Source organism: Ananas comosus, linkage group 3 (genome assembly GCF_001540865.1).
Source record: "Ananas comosus cultivar F153 linkage group 3, ASM154086v1, whole genome shotgun sequence".
Taxonomy (NCBI): domain Eukaryota; kingdom Viridiplantae; phylum Streptophyta; class Magnoliopsida; order Poales; family Bromeliaceae; genus Ananas; species Ananas comosus.
Genome location: NC_033623.1, coordinates 12,262,840 through 12,285,172, shown reverse-complemented (window position 1 = coordinate 12,285,172; position 22,333 = coordinate 12,262,840). Strand labels below are relative to the sequence as shown.

Genomic DNA, 22,333 nt, shown 5'->3' with positions numbered 1-22,333 from the left:
ACTTTTTAAAATTTTCAATTTAGTTAAGTTAAAAAAATTATCTAATTTAATAATTTTTCTATTTTTAGTTTAAAATTTATTTAAGTTAAAAAAGTAATCTAATTTAATAATTTTACTAGGTATCAATACGTTAGATGACTTGGTTTTATTTGCTAAAAAATTTCATAAAATTATTAAATTTTTATGAAATTTTAAATAATTGTAACTAAAAATAGAAGTTGATAAGTCAGTCTCAGCCGGAAAAAAAAAAAAATTGGGCGGGCGATTTCACGATGGCATGTAGTTGAGGGGTCTTCGTACATTTTTACCTTTTTTTTCCCCTAAGATTAGAGTAAATTATTATATTAATTTGGCCTATTAATTTATTATTAATTATTTATGTTTGGCTACTTTACATCAATTGACTATTCAATCTGAAAAGGCCAAAAGTAATAGAGCCAAAACAACTTTTGATGTTTTATTGTTTTTTCACACATCTATATGCGTGAATAACTGTTCAAATAAACTTTTGGCATAATTAAATCTATCATTCATCCTGTTGAGCATTTAATTTGAATATTAAAATAATAAATGATAGTAAATTTGATAATCTCACAGTAAAAAACAGTATATTGAAAGCCGACCATACATGTGACTTCTAAATTTACAGATCGTTTGATTGAATATAATTATAAGTACGATATTTTTTAAGCATGTACTCGCACTTGATCACTCTCTATGTGCATTAAAACTTCTAGCCATGCCCGAAGCGATTTAGAATCGACTCTGATATCATATTATCTGAAAAATTAATCTAATAAGAAACAACTATAAAAATATATATTAGCAGCAAAAAGAGTTATTACATTTCAGCTATTGTAGTAAAAAATATGTATAATTTGGATATAATTCTAACGGTTGAAATTAAGTATTTTCGTACAAATTTAATTGTAGAATAAACAATAAAGGTATGTTTGATCCACCTATTTTAGAGTATGGAATCGAAAGAGAATTTATTAATTCCGATAGCTGTTGTTTGTTTGATAGGAATCGGATTTCGATTCCCATCGCACTTCGGAATGAAAATGATCAAATCTATTTATGGCCCAATCCAACTTTGAATTCTGAATTTGCGCATTCCAAAATAAATTATTCTAAATCCTCTTTCAACAACACCTACTTCACCGACCGTCCCTAGTACAAATGACAAACGACTTGGTAGTCGATACTCGAAATCCCAAATTTGAATCTTAGTTGATTTATATTTCCAACTAAATTTATTTATAAAAAAAATAAATGAAACGGACAACATGCTACTTTTCTCTCTCTCAAAAAAAAAAAAAAAACTGAATTTCTCTTCTTCCATCACTTTTCTAATTGAAACCCTTTCACAAAAATTCTAAATTTTCATTCTAATAATGGTCCTTCTAAATTTTCATTCAATAATAAACACTTTTCTCTCTCTTAATTGAATCCCTCTCTCAAAAATTTCAAATTTTTATTCTAATAATGAACCTTCTAAATTTTCATTTCAATAATGAGCCAAGTAATTTTTTTGGGTGGTTCGTTATTCAATCTTTCATTCCAAAACAAGTTAATTTATCTTTTTTTCTTTTCTTTTTTTTTTTGAGAGAGAGATAAATAGCACGCTACTCATTTATTTCATTTAGAAATAAACTTAGCTAGAAATGTGAATTAACTAAGATTCGAACTTGGGTCTCGGGTACCGACCACCAAATCCTTTGTCACTTGCTCTAGGGACGGTCGGTTATCTTTTTTTAATTTTTATGTTAATTATGAATCAAACATATGTTAAATTTTAAATATACAATTAAGCGCAAACAAACACAAACATCCGACAGCGTGGTTGACTCGTGAGTGCCAAAGGACTGGATCACTAATGGGCTTGCTGCTTATTGCAAAGCCATGTGAAAAGAGTAAATGAGACTGTTCCTGACATGTCGTGACTATAAAAGGGCGCCTTGATTGCTCTCACACGAGAGGTTTTAGATCCTTTTGGCTAGCGCGTGCGAATCTTAAAGCACGATGGACGGTCGACGGAGCGAAATGTGCTCGTGTCAAAGTGTGACTCGGCCCAGTTCTTCTTCTTCTTCTTCTTCTTCTTCCTCCTCCTGTGGCGCTCACGAGGGACTCAAAAACTCCTCGGCTGCTAACTTTTAACTCCCTGTTTGATGTGACAGAGGCCGTTGGATCTTCTCTCTTTCTCTCCTTTGTTCGTCTTTTGGCTCTTTCGTCGCTTTCTTTTTTATTGTTGTTTCACTTTTTGCCTTTTTTGAAATTTTATTGTCTCATTATTGTAATTGCGAAAAAATTACATTACGTACCATAAAAAAGTACGATAAAAAATATGCAATATTATGTTTCATATATCGTGATGAGTCGCGATATATTCTCTGCGGTCCCACCGAAAAACGCATAAACATATCTATATATATTTTTACTCTAACTTTATTTTATCTAATAGCGTCAGATGGACTTTAATACCAAACTAAGTCATAATCAATTCAATATTTTTTTATAAATAAAAAAAAATAACATGCTATTTTTCTTTTTTTTAAAAAAAATCTACTACTACATCTGTAAATCTGATCATGGGCCAGGCGACCACCCAAGCTGAAAGTCTGACAGATGGGCACGGGCTTGAGTCCTTCGGGCCAAATCAGGTCCATAAACAAGTTGGGCTTAAGCTTACGGTGTGTTTGGTTCTGCGTAAAACTGTAGAAACAAAATTTGGTAAAATTTTTTTTTTGAAGGAAAATAAATTTTAAGCGTTCTAATGTTTGGTTTGTAGAAAAAAAAAAGTTTTCCGGTTGTTTGGTTGAAAGGAGAAAAAAAGAAAAAATTTATAAATAAAAAAATATTTTATATATTTTTTATTATTGTATATATATTATATATTATTGATATATAATAATGGGGCAATTTCATACATACCCCTCCCAAAGTTTAAAATATCATACATGCCTCTATAAAGTTTAAAATATCACATATGCCCCTATAAACACTGAAAATTATCACCAATACCCCTACCGTCAGTTGTGTTAGTTTTACTATAGTTATTAAAAGGTTAAAAATGGGTTAACTTTTAAAATGACCTATTTGCCCTCAACTATGCTTTAATAAGTAAAAAAATGTATGGAAACCTTATCTTTTTTTAATATTGGAAGCTTAAATTTTTTTTTAACCAAAGTTATTCTCAAATATAATATATTTTAGCCTATGAACAAAAGTCTCTTTTTTTTTTTCCGTTGACAGAAAAATGCATGCATATTGTTATTTGATTTATTTTTTATTAAATAGGAAAAAAAATTAAACCTATCTTTTCTTTCAAAATTACTATTACTGATTAGGAATATGAATTGATATAGGTACATAATTTTATCTAAACTCGATTTTATGGGGTGAGCTTAATCGATGCTGAGTACGGATAATTTCAGTTAAAATTACAAAAAAAATAAATCACATTATATTCAAACTCAGTTATGGTTTTGATTTATATCTAAACCAAACCTGAACCGAAATCCGAAGCCGAAAACAAAACTAAAATCACATAAAAACATACTATATATAAAAAATACAATATATATATATATTTTAAAAATAAATATATATTAATAATTTAATTTAATATTTAGTATATTAAATAATTAAATTTAGGTTTACAGAAATTGTCTTGAAATATCTATTAGTATTTGTACGGTTGATGAGAGATAAAGGGTAAAAATGGTATTTTAAAAATATAACTCCATTTTAAAGGGACTTTGACAGAACTTAACTAGTGAAGGGCATATATGATAATTTTTGATATATTGGACGGCATTCATGAAATTATCGATTTTAGAAGGGCATTGATGAAATTAATAGTTTCTGAAAGGGCATCTATGAAATTATCCCTATAATAAGGGGTTATCATATTACCTATATTAGTATTATAGTTTGTATTTATAAAAATTTCTCAAAAAAAAGTTTATATTTATAAATAAAATATATTATATATTTTTTTGAGGGATAAAAATATATTATATATTAATTAAGTATATAATATAATATATAATAGTATATATTTAATACTATAAAATAAATTACTATATATTTATAAATAATATGTATTATAACTCAACTCTCTTTATATATACTCTCTGACGCGGTCCATGAGGTGAAGATGACCGCATGCTCAAAAGATCCTGAGCCGTGCGTTTTTAAGCACCCGTTTTTATTTTCTGCAGACGGTGGGTGGAAAACAAAATTTTGATTTTTTTCAAAGAATTTGTAAAAAAAGAATTTCCAAAATTTTTTTTTACGAGCAACCAACAACGAAAAATAACTTTTCAGGCAAAATTTTTTTTTTAAGTAGTTTTACAAACAACCAAACACACCCTTAGCTCTTAAATATCTGTTTTCTAGGTACAATCTAACCAAAAGTTTAAATAACATATATTATGTATAGAACTAGAATAGAATACTATACGTAGCATCAAGTCATTAGTGGTCCTCAGGGTTTAGTGGGTTGTCTATTGATAGTATTGTAGGTGTTCTCAGGAGCACGGAGGCCTCCGTGCTCCTGAACCGTTTTCGATGATGAAATTTTCGAATCGACGATCGGCTCCGTTAAACTTGATCTAGCGTATTTGAAGTTTGTAGAAAATAATTTTTGTGGTTTTTCGATATCATTTACCTAGCAATCGAAAGGATTCAAAATCAATAATTTTTAACGGCTGAAAATAAAAATTCTATAAAAAGTGGTGATATAGCATTAAATTTTCGATCAGAAATATTGATCTTATTGTAGATAGTATAAAGAATTTTCTATCAAAATTTCATCTGATTTGAATACTTCTATACCGTTAAACTTGAAAACGGCAGATATCAACCATTAAAAATTATGAATTTTGAATCCTTTTGATCATCAAAAAATCGCAAAAAATATTTTCTAGAAACTTCAAATGCGCTAGATCAAGTCTAACGAAGCCGATCGTCAATTCGAAAATTCCATCATCGAAACGGCTTAGGAGCATGGAGGCCTCCGTGCTCCTGAGAGCACAGCAGCCCTACTCCTTTTATATATATATATATATATATATATATATATATATATATATATATATATAATGAGTTGTGCTGGTATGCTTATGGAAGCACGGAGGCCTCCGTGCTTCTAAGTCGTTTTCGATGTTCGGACTTTTGAATCGACGATCAGCTCCGTTTGAGTTGATCTAGAGTATTTGAAGTACTTAGAAAATAAAATTTGAGATTTTTCGATATCATTTGCCTAGTAATCGAAGGGGATCAAGATCAATAATTTTAACAGCCGTGGTGAGCCGGTNTATATATATATAATGAGTTGTGCTGGTATGCTTATGGAAGCACGGAGGCCTCCGTGCTTCTAAGTCGTTTTCGATGTTCGGACTTTTGAATCGACGATCAGCTCCGTTTGAGTTGATCTAGAGTATTTGAAGTACTTAGAAAATAAAATTTGAGATTTTTCGATATCATTTGCCTAGTAATCGAAGGGGATCAAGATCAATAATTTTAACAGCCGTGGTGAGCCGGTTGCAAGTTTAACGGTGTAGAAATATCCAAATCATATGAAATTTTGATAGAAAATTCTTTATACCATATAAAACAAGATCAATAACTTTGATCTAAAATTTTAATGTCATATCATCATATTTTGTAAGATTTTTATTTTCAGCCGTTGATTTTAAGCCACTTCGATCACTAGGCAAATGATATCGAAAAATCGCAAAATTTATTTTTTATATACTTTAAATACTTTAGATCAAGTCTAACGGAGCTGATCGTCGATCCGAAAGTCCGAACATCGAAAACAAAGTGTAAGCACGAAGCCCTCCGTGCTTCCATAAGCATCCTAGCCGCACTCATAATATATATATATATATATATATATATATATATATATATATATATACACACACACTAGTGAAGGGGCCCGCGCTTTGCAGTGGGTAGAAAACGTAATAGTAATTAATAATAAAAAATATTAAATATTCTTTTGTGTATCTCACTTGGTACATCCGCCGAAGGTCTCTCACTGTTGGCAGCGGATATGTGTCCGACTATGCCTTCTCTGGCGATGGTGATAGTGACGGCGACGACGATCCCTCCGACTGCGGCGGAGGGGGAAAGTGGGTGCGCATTAGTAAGAGAGAGGAAGAGAGTGAGGGAAGGAGGCGATAATGTATAGTAAAAAATGAAAGATAGAGAATTGATGAGTAAATTAGAGATAAATAATTGAAAGTCTAGCGGAGGAAAGGAAAATGATCATAATGAATAATTAGAGATAGAGAGGTTAGGACTGTAGATGATAGTGGAACCATTTAAATATATTAATTGAAAGTTTGGTAGCTAATGGGATTGTTTGCATTAATTGAAAGTCTAGTAGAGGAAAGGGAGAGAGTCATGATGAATAATAGTAGATAGAAACGATAGAATTATAGATGGTAGTGGGATGCACTATTTGAAAGTTTGGTTAGTGGGACCGTTAAAATGCATATTGAAAGTTTGGTGAAGAGAAAAAGAAGGGTCAAATGTTAGTGAGGATGAAGGAAAATTTGCCACGTGGCAACAAATATTGGGGATTCATATAGGTTAATAGATATATATAGAGAGAAAGAGAGCTAGGCTGGTATACTATCGGTAGCACAGAGGCCTCCGTGCTACCAAGTTGTTTTCAATGATACGGCTTCCAAATCGACGATCGACTCCGTAAGACTTGATCTACACTATTCAAAGTATTTGGAAACTAAATTTTATAATTTTTCGACATCATTTGGCTAGTGATCAAACGATTTCAAAATTGACAATTTTAATGGTAGATGTGATACGTTTGTGAATTTAACGGTGTAAAACAATTCAAATCTGATGAAATTTTTACAAAAAATTCTTTTCACTATTTAGAGTATGATCAATGCCTATAATCTTAAATTCAAATCTTTTATCATCATTTTTTATGAGATTTTTATTTTCAGCCGTTTATTTTTTGACTACTCGTTTGATAGATAAATTATGCCAAAAAATTATGAAATTTAATTTTCAAATACTTTTAATAATGTAGATCAAATCTAACGGAGCTGATCGTCGATTTGGAAATCGCATCATTGAAAACAACTTAGTAGCACGGAGGTCTCCATGCTACCGATAGTATACCAACCTATCTCTCTCTCTCTCTCTCTCTCTCTCTCTCTATATATATATATAGAGTCTGGCTTGGATATTATTGATAGCACCAAGGGTTTGATGCTATTGAGTTTTCCACCGTTAGATTTAACGCTTTGATTATTTTTATCTGTTAGATTATATTATTCAACCAACCACCTACTCAACCCTAGAGAGCCCACATTATCCTAACCACACATTTCTCAATCCAAACGCTAAAAAACTAATAGCACCAATAGTTTAATGATATTGATAATGATATTGATAGTATTCCAGTCTATACAAAGAAAGGGCCGCAGCGACCGGGTTTGGCAGCGATCGGGTTTGGACTTATCTCAAGGGCTGGTCTTCTGGGCCGGATTCAAGCCTTTATAAACTAGAATTGGGCCAAAGCGCAGGCTATAAATAGGCCTAGTGTTCGCTTAAGAGTCCGGCCATTTTCCATAACTTCCAGATTAAAAATAACTTTCCATTAAATTGAAGCTCGTGTAAACAAAACACACTATTTTTTCTATTGTTATTCATTTGATAAGAAGCGGATAACTTCATAACTGTAAGTTCTACTAGCACATAAAAAGAAAGAAAGAAATTACAACTTTTAGTTAGTACTATTATTTCTCTCTTTTCCTCCGCCCCAATTGACGTCGCCACCATTCACGACGAAGTCAATTATGATACTGAGTGAATTACCTTAACAGCCAATCGAAACAAACATAAAATGAGCATTTACGGTCGAAATCAACTTGGCGCCCCGCTGCTATTCACATTTGACTCTTACGTCTTGAAGCAAATCAACTACACCTGCAAACAAATTCTCTCATACTTTTGAGTAATAAAACCAATAGTGTTAACTCCCATAGCATGGCTTTTCAAACCAAAGGCCTCTTCTCTTCTTCTTCTTTCAATCCTTGTAGATGCAATTGTGAATGACTACTTTGTATTTGTTTTGGCGGGACGGGATCCTTGTACTCTGGAAGAAGCTTTAAGATGATCCCCATGGCAATGAGCATGAGACCGCTCCCGTGTTGCTCCGTCAACGGCTTTGTGAATATCAAGTACGATAAAAGAAGCGTCACCGCTTTCCTCGCCGTAGTTACCTGCATAACAATTGCACATGCATTGTCTCAAATGAGCTATGTATGGGATCTGCTGTATCATTTGATTTTACTCTCTAATCATACATACAGTTTTGTCAGTTTAAGTACACCTCTCTATCGGAACCTAGTTATGCGCGTAACATTTTGACGAAATATTACGTTTGCTTGATGAAATATTCTTACATCTTTTTCAGGAAGAAGTTAAGTTCCAATAAAACTCGATTTGAAATTTTCTGAAATCAAAATGGCCGTAACATTAGGTAGTAAATCAAAATTCTTACAGTTCAAGGATGCATTTCAAAATGTGTTTATCTAAGTGATGTGTGTCACTTCTAAGAACGTACTTTTGTTCGACGGCCGGAGGGAGATATGAGAGATTGTAGACATACCATGGCGGTGGTTGCAGCCCCGAAAATGGCAATGAGGGACAGAACAGAGACCTGGCCGACGAAGGTAGCCATGGCTTCAAACACCAACACGGCATAAACATACGGATGCTGCATTCAGACACAATTTGTAAGCAAAAAATTATCACCCAATTGAAACCTCCATGTTTTATCTTGAAAATCACAATTATAATCTAAACTTGGTACTTTCCTAAACGAAAAGGTCCATTTTTATTCCCATTTAGGTTGAACTGTCTCAAATATCATCTTAAGATGAAGTTCTTAATCAAAAGAGAATCTCTAGCTGAAAATGCGCTAGGAAATATTCTCCGGTTTGTAATATTCCGGTAATCTCTTATATTTTCTATTGAAAATATATTCAAATCATTACTATTCAACTCCAGTTAGGCAGTTGAAAAGATGTTAGTAAAGCAGTAAAATCATTGTAGATTCTTGGATGGTAGGCATACTAGATTCTCATGAATTACGACGTATTCTCATTTTCATGCTTAATGAAAATTATTAGTAGTCCAATCAATTAGTGCCAAACTGGTCATTCCAAATATAAAATATACAACATTCTCGGAATATTACAAACCTTAAACCAAACAGCCACTAAAGCTAAAGTTTGCGGTTTCTTATAATTCTAATGAACAAATAATTTACATGATAAAGATTTCTATGTTATTTAAAGACTTCCCAAAAAAAAGGCATATTACAGGTAAAAAAAAATTGCAGCCAAAGTTAACTCACCTCAGAACAGGAATTCCATGCTTTAGCAAGTTCCCCTGTTAGAACCATCGGCGGGATCAAGAAAGGCAAGCCGACGACAGTCGAACAGAACAGCATCTCCATCTAAAACAGAGATTGGAAAACGGATCGTACTTAATACAACAAACTGGTATCCAGAAGCTACACATTGTGCATGCCGCGAACGCCTACCGACAAGTTAAAAAGAATAGGAGAACAATGTGTATCACCTGTGTCGTTTCGGGGTTCATGGCGAAAATGGCCTCTTGGAGATTACCGAGAAAGGAATCCATCACTAGCGCCCCCGACACCATGACGACGCCAACGATACTAAAATTGGGCGATGCTTGGGCATCCGCCAGCGTGAAAAGGATGAGGCCGATGACGAGGAGTATCGCGGAAATGTACTCGTGGACCGGATACTTCCGTCTTAGACCAGGAATGAACGCCCCCATGACCATTACTGGCAATACCTGAATTCCCAAACATATTTGTAAATAAATACAAGGATAGAATATAAAGTTTTCCACACTCAAATAAGAATTACCTAGAATCGAAGCGAAATTTTGCAAACTTTTCCACAAAATTAAAGTGAATTTAGAATGCACTGCAATATATTTTAAATGCTTATAGCACCCAGTGAATCGATATATTCTAAATTTGGTTCTCAACATTTGAATTATTAAAATTGGGTCCTAAACCTTTGTCACTGTGTCGCAATGTAATACTATTCCATTAAATTTCTACATTAATTTGGATGAAATCTCCTTAAACACTCTTCTAAGCAAAATCAACTATTAAGTCAAAACAAGCTAAAAGTTGCATACACATGATAATTACAAGAATATATCCAAAATAAGGCCCGGATGCCTCACCCATGTAGCTTAATTCACCTTCTGAATGAATGAAGCGGATAGCATACTATCTTTTTCTCAAAAAAAAAAAAGAAAAATATATCCAAAATGAAGAAATTTAAGCAAACAATACAACTGCAACGGAATGTCACTTAGTCATAAAATTGTAACAATTTAGAGCTTCAAGACCAAAATGAAACTACCTAAAAGTCATGGTACAATTTAAACAAAAAAAAGAACGAGTCCCCACAATTCGAAAATGTAAAGGAGCAAAGGATACAAATGTGTCAAAGCCAAATATGTATCTACTTAAAAAAGCCCACAAAGGAAAAGGTCTTTATAACATTCAATATATGCTCTATGAAAAAGGAATGCATTTAATCATGTATGCTATAAATACTAATAATGGCTTCTGGTATTTTACATGATCAAATTTCTATTGCAAATATACATAATATTATAAAAAAAATAAGCATTTCAGGAGGTTTCAATCTGGTCCTCTACTGGCAAAATCATACTCTTTTCGTATTAATGGAGGAACTTAATTGCAACAAAATGCACATACTAGGGGTCGAGGACATCAATGTTGAAGATAAAATATAAAAACATTGTTCTTGGACAGCTTAATTTATCGAAGAACGGTTGTTTCATATAATTTAACACGCTCAATTGAGGAATTTCACCTTTGTGGATTTGAACATGAGTTGCGCCGGATAGTTTAGGAATGCGAGAGAGCCCTTAGTAAGGCCATGAGACCCCATGAGCACCGCCGCGAGCTTAACATAAGTCCTCCACGGATTCACCATATTCTCGGTTGTGAACCCCTGCATGTATATGAGACCCAAATACACAAAACCCTGCACAAAAGTGAAGTACCAACCATAGCTGGCGAAAACAAGAACAATTTACCGATTTAATTATGGGAAATAAGAGGGGGTTAAAAGATAGAATGATACTAACAACAAGCACTAACAGCAAAATTTTAACTTTACCTGAAATGGAGTCGATTATACACGTATTCCTGCAACAGGGGCAACAGAGTCATGCGAAAATTACCATTGTTTACGTACAAAACTACACATAAAAATGAGTCTTTTTTCTCCCTCTAAAATTACCGCAAAGCTCGGATTTTTATCGCATGTTGAGGATAAAACTGAGTTTTTTCCCCCGAAAATTCGCGCAAAGATGCAATTTTTATAGTGTTTTGAACAAAACCCAACAACTGGGTTCTTCGATTCCAATAAAGGAGAGGGATCAAATGTACGAACCTCACAAACGCCATTGACGAGGTAACCGAAGAAGAACCCAGAGGAGCATATAAGAAACTGTTGCCACTTGGTTCTATTCGTTAGAGATATCCCAAACAGAGCCCTCCCCTGTTCCTCTCCTCTCTTCATCTCCCTCTCCCCCGCCTCTCTCTCTCTCTCTCTCTCTCAGAGCGAAGAGGAATACCAATTAAGGAGCGTAATGGGACGACAAAAAGAAACTAAGCAGTAAATATAATAAAAAGAGAAGGGAAGTAGTAGAAGGAAAGAATCACAACGAGCCCAAAATAGAAACATACGAAAACAAAACAGCGGAGAACTCGATATATATGAATTCTATATCTATAATAATCCCAAACTTTTATTTTTTTAAAAAAAGAAAAATCTCTCTCTGTATCCTTATATATACATATATGCGTTCTCTGTTTTAGCCTTTGGTGGGGAGGGGGGAAGAGCGAGACGAGGGAAGGGGTAGGGGATGTGAAACGAGGGGGTGAGAATAACACGAGGCGATGCTTTACTTCGCATCGGAAATTTTCGACGAGTGACATGCAATCGCTGCCACGTGTACGATTACATGCACCTCGTATGCTGTTACTCTTGCGATGTCCCGCGGAGCAGGTTAATATTATCGTGCACCCCCAACCAAATATTTGACCATGGCCTTCGATGAATCGAGGCCGTTCGTTTTGATCATGGATTCATGGGCTCGGTGCTTAAAACTTGGTGTCTTTGTTATTTTTGCTGTAATTATTATCTTCCTTAAATTGCTCAAAACTAAAGCGCAAATTAAAATTATTAGAAATAAATTTAGCTGGAAATATAAATCAACTAGAATTCGAAATTGAGACCTCGAAAACCAACCACCAAGCTCTTTACCACTTGCGCTGGGAACGGTTGGTTTGATTTCGTTGCGAACATGAGCAGAAGTGTTCATAAAAATTAATGGAGCATGTTTCAACGTTGTTGTACTTATTGGGCCTTAGTAAGGCCCAAAATACTCTAATGACCGTAACCCATCTCAGGTTTTGGGTTGGGCCGACCATTCCGACACATTTTAGGTTTGGGCCCGACGGTCGTCCTTCGTACAAATCAAAGGCCTGGTTGGTATTAAGGGTCATCTAATAATATTGCAAAAAATATATCGTAATTAATTTACTGGGATGTACAGAATATAAAATTATGTATAAAAATAAATATAGTATTTTGTCATCATACTTTTTACCTATAGGTTACACGATCTTCTCACAATTTCAAATCGAACTGAAATAGGATCGATAACACTTTATTTTTTCGGGCATGTGAGAAAATTAAGTTGAGTTGTGCTAAAATACTAAGTAAAATGAATTTTATCTTTTAAGTACCATGGGCCGAGTAGCAAGGGCTTAGGCCCAACAAAAGTTATAAGTGCATTTGTAGCCTTTGCGAGGCCCATATAGTGAAGGCCCAACCAAGCTTTCGTATATTTGTGCAGTGAAATTACTTAAATGCCCCTGATAATGAAAATTCAAGCTTTATGCTTTTGTGCACAGGCCTAATTTTAAGTTTTTAACCCAACCATATATCATTGCTTTGATTTAAGCTTCAGGTGCTAATAGAATTTAACAACTTTTAGAAAAATATTGTACTATAGTGCACAATATTTTATGGTAAGTTTTATAACAACCGGAGAACTTAAATTTAAAGTTAGTTTTCTATTTTGAAATGCGTTACACTCAGATAAGATCTGTTTAGCTTTTATCGGGAATAATTTACAAATACTTCTTGGAGAGTTTGAAAATTTGACCATACATCAAAATGTGTGTTGATATTTCCTCCATTTATTTTAACAAATTTTGATAGAAACAGAATAGTGTTAATTTCTTCTATGCAACTTCCAAAAAATTATAATTTTAAAACATCCATCCAAATTAAAAAAATATCATTAGTATTCATGTATATATACAAGGAGCTTAGGATTTAAGATTATTGGTGATGAATTTATATGTTTAGAGAGATATAGATGCTGTTTCAAATTTTAGAGGGGCCTTTACGATTGCTTTAAATTTAGAGTAGATGTGAAATTGCCTCACCAAAGTAAATATTCGATAAAATATAGATGGGGTAACGAAAAGAGAAAAATAAACCATAAGATTCTAAATTGATATACTTTAAAGCACAAAATATTAAAATGAGAAAGTACGAAATTAAAGGAGTGGTATTTAAAGTTTAGCTTAAAAAAAAAAAAAAAAAAGTGAATCGAAAAGAAAAAAAAGAAAAGCCAAAGTCGTACTCTTCCTATTCAGGGAACCCACGGGGGTCGAAAACTCTCGGAGCATCGATGAAGCCACGAGGAAAAAAACACGCAAAAAAAAACACCCAAAACAAAACAAAACAAAAGATAATAGTAACCGAGACCGCTCACCAAACAACGGCCCACACGTGCGCAGGTCGAGTGGAAACTATTGCCCTGCACCGTGTGTATTTGCCGAATTATCTTTTCCTTTCATAGAGAATTTAAAATTAGAATTTAACTGTTGCAATCCAGTTGTATAATCCAGTTAAATTAACTATATATATATATATATATAGAGTTGAGCTAGAATACTATCGGTAGTAAATGAGCCGTTTTACTACCGATTTGTTTTTGATAATAGAACTTCCAAATTGACGATCGGCTCCGTTGAACATGATCTATACCACTTGAAGTGTTTAGAAATCAAATTTTAAATCTTTTCGACATCATTTGCCTAATGATCAAAGGGTTTCAAAATTTGTAATTTTAATAATCGATAAGAGGCGTTTTCTCATTTAACGGCGTAAAAATATTCAAATCAATTGAATTTTTGTTAGAAAATTCTTTATACTATTTAAAACAAGATCTATACTCTTAATCTTGATTACAAGACTCCTATCATCATTTTTTAAAGAGTATTCATTTTCAGCCATTTATTTTTCTATTCATTTGATGGATAAAAGAACAATATCGAAAGTGCGTGAAATTTAATTTATAGGTAGTTTAAATAGTTTAGATCATATTTAACGGAGCCGATCGTCAATTTGGAAGCTCTATCATCGAAAACAAATCGGTAGTAAAACAGCTCGTTTACTGCCGATAGTATTCTAGCTCAACTATATATATATATATATATAATAGTTTAGATCATATTTAACGGAGCCGATCGTCAATTTGGAAGCTCTATCATCGAAAACAAATCGGTAGTAAAACAGCTCGTTTACTGCCGATAGTATTCTAGCTCAACTATATATATATATATATATAATAGTTTAGATCATATTTAACGGAGCCGATCGTCAATTTGGAAGCTCTATCATCGNAATCTTCTCTAGAGAATATATATATATATATATATATATATATATATATATATATATATATATATAAAGAGAGAGAGAGAGAGAGAGAGAATTGAGCTCCTATGCTTTTAAAAGTACTAAGTTATTGGTGCTTGTAGATTTTTGGCATTTGAATTAAGAGATGTGCGGTTAGGATAATATGTGCCACCAAGGATTTCGTGGGTAGTTGGTTGAATAGTATAATCTAACGGATGAAAATGATAAAAAGATTAGATCTAACGGTAAAAAATTTACAAGCACTAAGTACTTTGTGCTTTTACAAGCACCATAGCCGGACTCTCAAGGAGTTTGTCTTGTGTACTTTTAGAAGCATTGTGTTTTTTATAATATTAAGTCATTTTCGATGCTGAGACTTCCAAATAGGCAGTAGGGTTCGTTAGAGTTGATCTAGAGTATTTAAAATATTTAAAAAATAAATTTTATAATTTTTCGATATTATTTATCTAATGTTTGAAATAGTTCAAAATTAACGGCTGGAAATTAAAAAAAAACTCACAAAAAAGTGATCATACGACACTAAAATTTTACATCAAAAATATTGATTTTATTTTATACAACACTAAAATTTTAGATAAGAGATTTTGATTTTATTTTATATAATATAAAAAAATTATCAAAATTTCATGGAATTTATATATTTTTATACCGTTAGACATGTAGACAGCTTACTACGATCATTAAAATTGTTGATTTTAAATCTTTTCGATCACTAAATAAATGATATCGAAAAATCATGAAATTTATTTTCTAGACTAGATAATTTAAATATTCTAAATCAAGTCTAATATCTCAACATCGAAAACAAGTTGATAGCACCGAAGTCATCGTATTTTTAAAAGCAAACAAGCCCGGCTCAAATTAAAATATAATTTAGTATTAATTTAAAATAGTAATTATTATTATTAATGTGCGTGTTGGGAGAAAGAAAGAGAGACTATTTCACCAATCGAGTCACAGATATCTGACATATTCATACCTAACGATTTTCCACAAAGTGGTGACGAAACGTATTTCACGATCAAAGGTGTAGTACTGCTTGTCGTAGCGGTCTTTATATCTCGTCCTCCGCAAGGTTCGTCCACGGAGGGTGAGTCAGGGCCTAAGATCAGGCCGAAAGGCGTAGTCGATGGACAATAGAAGAAGCATATGACCCTTTCATGCTTCTGATGATCGATTCAACCTCTGACAAAAAAGGTAGACCTTGGTTCTATTTCATCTCTTTAACAAGTTTAGTAATAAGCATAACGGCCCTATTGTTCCGATATATATTGGTCCGGCTACGGTGCTTGTAAAAGCATCAAGTATTTGGTGTTTGTAAATTTTTTACCGTTAGATCTAATTTCTTTTATTATTTTCATCCGTTAGATTAAATTATTCAACCAACCACCGACTCAACCTTACAGGTACCATATCATCCTAACTATATATTTCTTAATCCAATGGTTAAAAATCTATAAGTACCAATAACTTGGTACTTTTAAAAATATAAAAGCTTAATTTATATATATATATATATATATATAGAGTTAGGCTGTAATACTATTGATAGTAAAGGATCATTTTTGCTATCAAGTTTTTAACTCTTGGATAAGAAATTATAGGGTTAGGATGATATCAGTCCGTAGGGCTGAGTAGTCCCCCTAGGGTGAGTGATCCTCACTGAGTTATAATATTTAATCCAATGGTTAAAATTGATGAAATGAATTGATTTAAAGGCTAAAAACTTAATAGCAAAAAAAACTTTTTGCTATCAATAGTATTCTAGCCCAACTCTATATATATATATATATATAGTTGAGCTAGAATACTCTCAAAAGCACAAAGGGATGGTGTTTTTGAGTTTGTAACCATTCGATGAAGAAATGTAGGGTTAAGATGATGATGGTGAGTGGTGGTAGGTGGAGTAGTGTTTAATCCAAAAAGTATTAGTAATTAAGGAGTAGATTTAAGGGCTAGAAACTTAGAAGCACCAAGAAATTGGTGCTTTTAAAAATATTCTAGCTTAATTATATATATATATATATATATAGTCCGGTTGGGGTATATGATAGCACCAAGGATTTGGTGCTATCGAGTTTTCCACCATTAGATTTAATCCTTTAATTAATTTTATCCGTTAGATTATCCTATTCAACCAACCACTCACTCAACCCTGGGGGGGCCACATCATTCTAACCGCACATTTTTTAATCTAAGGATGGAAAACTTAATAGTACAAAATTATTGGTGCTATTAATAGTATTTCAGTCTAGTTCTATATATATATATATATATATATGCCAGGCGCAGTCAACAATTTTGTAGTAATCACCAAGCACCAGCAGCCGCAGCAGCAACAGGAGCGAAATGCCGCCGGACGCGTTTGTCGGCCACGTTGTGCTGCGTGGGCTCCCCAGAAACCCGCCCCCAACGACGTCCCTCGGAAAGCCTCATTCGGAACCCGACCAGCCAACCCGTTCGAGATTTTGTCCCACAGAACCAAAAGAAGAAAGTGAAAAAGGAGGCAAAGAAAAAGGCTCCATACCTTTCCGCCTTGCCGTTGCTGCCGCGCCCCGACTCCCAACTACCCCGCGTGCTCTGGCAATTTCTCAGCCTCTCACCCACTCTAGAATAAGTATGCATGACATTATACCGAATGAACATATATCTACAACCAAAAATCTCTCACGGACTATAGTATATAGTAATGTACATATTTGAGCCTGTTTATTTTAATTTATAAATTTTTGATGAAAAATTACAAGATTGAAATGATAGTGATTTTCTCAACATCCCACCCACTTTAAAATACGTATGCATGGAATATACCAAATAGACATATGTCAACAAACAAATTAGTATATAGTACCATACGTATTTGATGCCGTTTACTATTTAATTTATAAACCTTTGATGAAAATTATAGGATTGAAATAATACTGATTTTCTAAAATTTAGTGATGGTCTCTCTGGAGTTAAGTGGGTGGTTGGCAGAATAGCATGATTTAAGAGGTGAAATTGATAAAATATATATTTAACACAAAAAAACTTAGTAACATTAAGCGCATGATTGGTTCACGATTGAAATAGGAATGAAAAATAAAATTAGATTATTTTTGATGAGAAAATAAAGTGACGAATCATTCAAAAATATTTGGTTTATTATTGAAATAGATATTAGAATGAAAATCTAGAATATTTTAGAGAATATTTCGATTAAGAAAGAGAAAAACGATGAAAGGAGAGGATGAGAGGTGCCGATGAAAGAGAATTTTGAATAGTTTATTTTGAAATGAGCCAATTCGGTACTCAAAGCTGAATTGGACCATAAATGAATTTAGCCATTTTCATTTCAGAGTGGAATGAGAGTTGGAATTCGATTTCTTTAAAACAAATAACATCTATTCAAATCAATAAATTCCATTCTAATTTCATAGTCTAAAATAGATAAACCAAATATATCCTAAGTGTTTGGTACTATTAAAAATATTACAGCTGGACTCTCTCCCTCTATATCTGGATATAGACATTCATATGTATATTTTTGAAAGCACTAAGTCTTTTGGCGTTATTAATTCTTTAGCCTTTGGATCAGTCTTAGTGGTCCTAGAATCATAAAAAATGGTTAGCCCCATCACTATCGACCATTGAAGGTTTCCAATCCGGTGGCCAAAAGGACACATTCCAAGACTGAAAATTATAAAATTACATGAAATAATCGTTGTACTTTAAAGATATAAACTATTAGAGAAAGACATTTATATATTTTATATTCAACATTTTTCTTTCACATCTGGCTTTCCAATACACCCAAAGGGCAAGCTTAATTAAATAGAAAAAAAAAATCAAATAATGCTTATCCTGTCAAAAAAATATAAAATAACCATTATATTCTAAAAACTTAAGAAAAAAAAATGCTAATTTTCTATTCTATTACAAGATGCACATATCACACTTCATAATCCTAAAATTTAAAAATTATTTTGACTTTTCAATATTAAAACGAAATAAAATAAGTGAGTAAACTTGGGCATTTAAAAGACCGCGATATAAAATTTATATCTATAATATAAGTTGAGTATAAAGTGTAAATGCAATTTCTGAGCTTCCGCGAAGTAACCGTCGTTTTATATAATTGACATAATATTAAAACAGAAGATTCTTAGTTCAAGTCTTCTTAGACTTTTTGCTTTCTTAAACTTCTTTCTATTTCATCCAGTCATGCAGTTCTTTTACTGTGTAAACTTTTGAAGAATTTTACTATATAATTTAATATTATTCTTGTGATTAATATAAGCCATGGTCCTTGCAACAGATTCTACTTGAAAAAAGGGCTTGTGCTTGTGTATAATATTTTATTACTATTCAAAAAATTTTAAATTTATTTTAAAATTATCAAAATATTTTTGTAAAATCCAATCACACTAGTAAATCCTAAAAATGATTAGAATATTTATTTTTTCAAAATTAATAAAATATTTTAGTTCGTCAAAACAAAATAAAATATTTTTAAAAATTTTAAAGATATATCAAGATATTATTTCTTGGATAAACTTCAAATACCACTTCTATGGTTTCTCGCTTTCTCACTTTAATACCGTATAATTTAAAGTGTAACACTTTAGTATTCCGTAAATTTTTTTTTTTTCCATTGGTATCTTCATTAACTCTTCGTTAAATCATATAAAAAAAACTTCAGATATCCTACCTATGGTTCATCGAATATTCACTTTAGTACATTGTGGGTTTAACTTTTTTTTACTGATTTAATGAAAAAAATTAACGTAGAGAAGAACGAAAAGAAAAAAGCAAAATCGTGTTATATTAAAGTGTTACATTTACATTTTAAACCACAGAATGCTAAAATAAAAAATCGTGAAACTAAGGTATGGTTTTTAAAATTTTTTAATTCTTTCTTAAAAAAGCTATTTTAACTTTTTTTACTGATTTAATAAAAATAATTAAAGTAAGGAATAACGAAAAGAAAAAAAAACGAAATTATATAGTACTGAAATGTTACATTTTAAACCTTATAATATTAAAATAAAAAATTGCCGAAACTTATGATATCTAAAATATTTTATATTTTTAAAGAAAAAAACCTACTTTCCCGATTCTTCCTAATTTCTGTGTAGGTTTTTAAGATTTCGTTTGAGATTGCGAGGAAATTGCGTTACGTGCGGTGAGAAAGAACGTTGGAAAAATATTCTGTTTGTTTTCGTACATAGTATTGTGTTCTACATATCACGATGAGTCCGTTACGATATCTTTTTTGCGATCCTACCGAAAAACGTAAAAATATATTCCTATATATTTTTTTCTCAATTATATTTTATCTAATAGTGTTAGATAGAACTTAATACCAAATTAAGCCTAAGAGCAGAAATTCAAAGCACTCCCTCCCGAAGCGAACCCGTAATTGGGAAGAAAGATTCCCTCCTTTTGAAATGGTGGTGGGGCGGGGCCCGCAGCAGTCGTTTTTGGGAAGGTGGGGCCCTGGGGAGATCTACTCAAGATCGTGCTGCTGACTGCCCACGTCCGCTGATTGCTCCAACCAACTACGCAGCCTGCAGCCACCTTGCCCACACGTGCGTTTTCAACTGTTGATTTTGTAACAACCGGAACAAAATGAGAAAAAAAAGGAGAGACGTCCACTTCGATCGTACCGTCAGTCGCTTTACTCTACTTTAATGCTCCCGCTTTATTAAATATCATTTTAAAAAAAATTTCCATAGCTTATCTTGAATTATCGATTATGTTAAAATTCTTGCTCAATTTTTTAAAATTCTATTTTTATTATATAATTTTTTAATTTTTTTAATTTGAATCAATCAACGATATTTTTATTTTAAAATTTATAATTATGAGGATTGCACGAAACATACTAATTAAATTTGTGAAGATAAATAATAAGATAAATGATAGATTCAAAATTTGAAGTCGAAGTGCTCTTGACTCACTCAAATCAGATAAGTTAAAAGATGGAATCGAAAAAATAAAATTTCGAAAGATTAGATAATTTATTTCAATATAATCCATAGTTCAGATTATAAGTGGCAAACGAAGTGCGTTTATTTAGACCTTTGATGAGACTTAGGTAGCATGCTACTTGCTTCGTTTAATTTTTTTTAAAAATAAACTTGACTGAAAATATAAATCAATTAGGATTTGAATTTGAGATCTCGGATATCAACCACCAGATCCTTTGCCACTTGCGTCAAGAATGATCGGTATCTTTAATGAAAGTATAGTATGAGAATTTAGTATTAAAATAACAGAAACTAATAAAATTGGTGTGAAAATTAATATTGATCCTTAAAAAATAAGAGTGCAAGATATACACTCACCTTTTAGGTGTCTAAATTGCACTTCCTCGTTACCCAACATACAACTGAAAAATATGCAAAAAAAAAAGAAAAGCCTCTACTCAATTTCTTATTAGTTTTGTAATTTTCTACTTACATTTAGGTGTCAACAATTTTGTATTAATTCTTTATGTCTATTGCAATATTTATTTTATCAATAAATTAAATAAGTTTTTATAAATTATATTAATCATTTAATTAAAATTCTACATATCAGTGTATGGGAAAAAGATTATAAAATTTCTATGGGAGTATAAAATTACTCAAAAAAAAAAAATGTGGAGACAATCTCCAATTTTAGATCTATATTTTTTGTCTATTAAGGGCCTGTTTGGATGCACAGTAAAAAATCTCCACGGATTTTATAAACTGTGGTTTTGGTCCGAATGAAATAGGAATCCTGTAACTCTAAAAAAATCTACGGATTTAATTTTTAAACTGTTTGGATGTACATTGTTCAATTTCACAGAATTTTTCTAAATTTTAAAATTAAAAGTTAAAATTTAAATTTAAAATTTCAACGAAATTTAAAATTTAAAATTTGATATGTGAAATGTCAAATTTTAAATTTTAAATTTTAAATTTTAAATTTGAAAATTTAAAATTTGAAATTAAAAATTTAAAAATTTAAAATTTAAATACAAAAATCTAAATTTAATTTTAAAATTTTAAAATTTAAAATTTAAAAATAAAAAATTTAAAATTTTAAATTTAAATTTAGAATTAAATTTTAAAATTTTAAAAATAAATTTAAAATTTAAAAGTTCAACATTTGAAATTTGAACTATGAGATTTGAGATTGAAAATTTGAAATTTGAAATTTGAGAATTTGAAATTGAAATTTGAAATTAAAATTGAAATTTGAAAATTAAATTGAATTAAAATTTAAAATTATAAATTTAAATTTAAATTTTAAAAAAATAAATTTAAATTTAAAGTTCAAATTTTGAAATTTGAACTATGAGATTCAAATTTGAAATTTAAAATTTAAAATTTAAATTTAAAAGTTAAAATTTGAAATTAAAGTTTGAAATGTGAAATTTAAAATTTGAAATTTGAAATTGAAATTTAAAATTTGAAATTTGAAATTTGAAATTTAAAATT

At 31.6% G+C, this 22,333-nt stretch overlaps 1 protein-coding gene across 1 annotated transcript; it reads right to left on the bottom strand.

Annotated features, from left to right (window-relative positions):
- On the bottom strand, window positions 7,689-11,816 carry LOC109708138 (UDP-galactose/UDP-glucose transporter 4-like). Its single transcript, XM_020229753.1, has 7 exons — window positions 11,532-11,816; window positions 11,256-11,284; window positions 10,947-11,148; window positions 9,640-9,882; window positions 9,413-9,514; window positions 8,663-8,770; window positions 7,689-8,273 (listed from the first exon to the last, which is right to left on the bottom strand). Exons 1-7 carry the CDS (start codon window positions 11,658-11,660, stop codon window positions 8,046-8,048), a joined length of 1,041 nt encoding a protein of 346 aa, XP_020085342.1. The 5' UTR covers window positions 11,661-11,816; the 3' UTR covers window positions 7,689-8,045.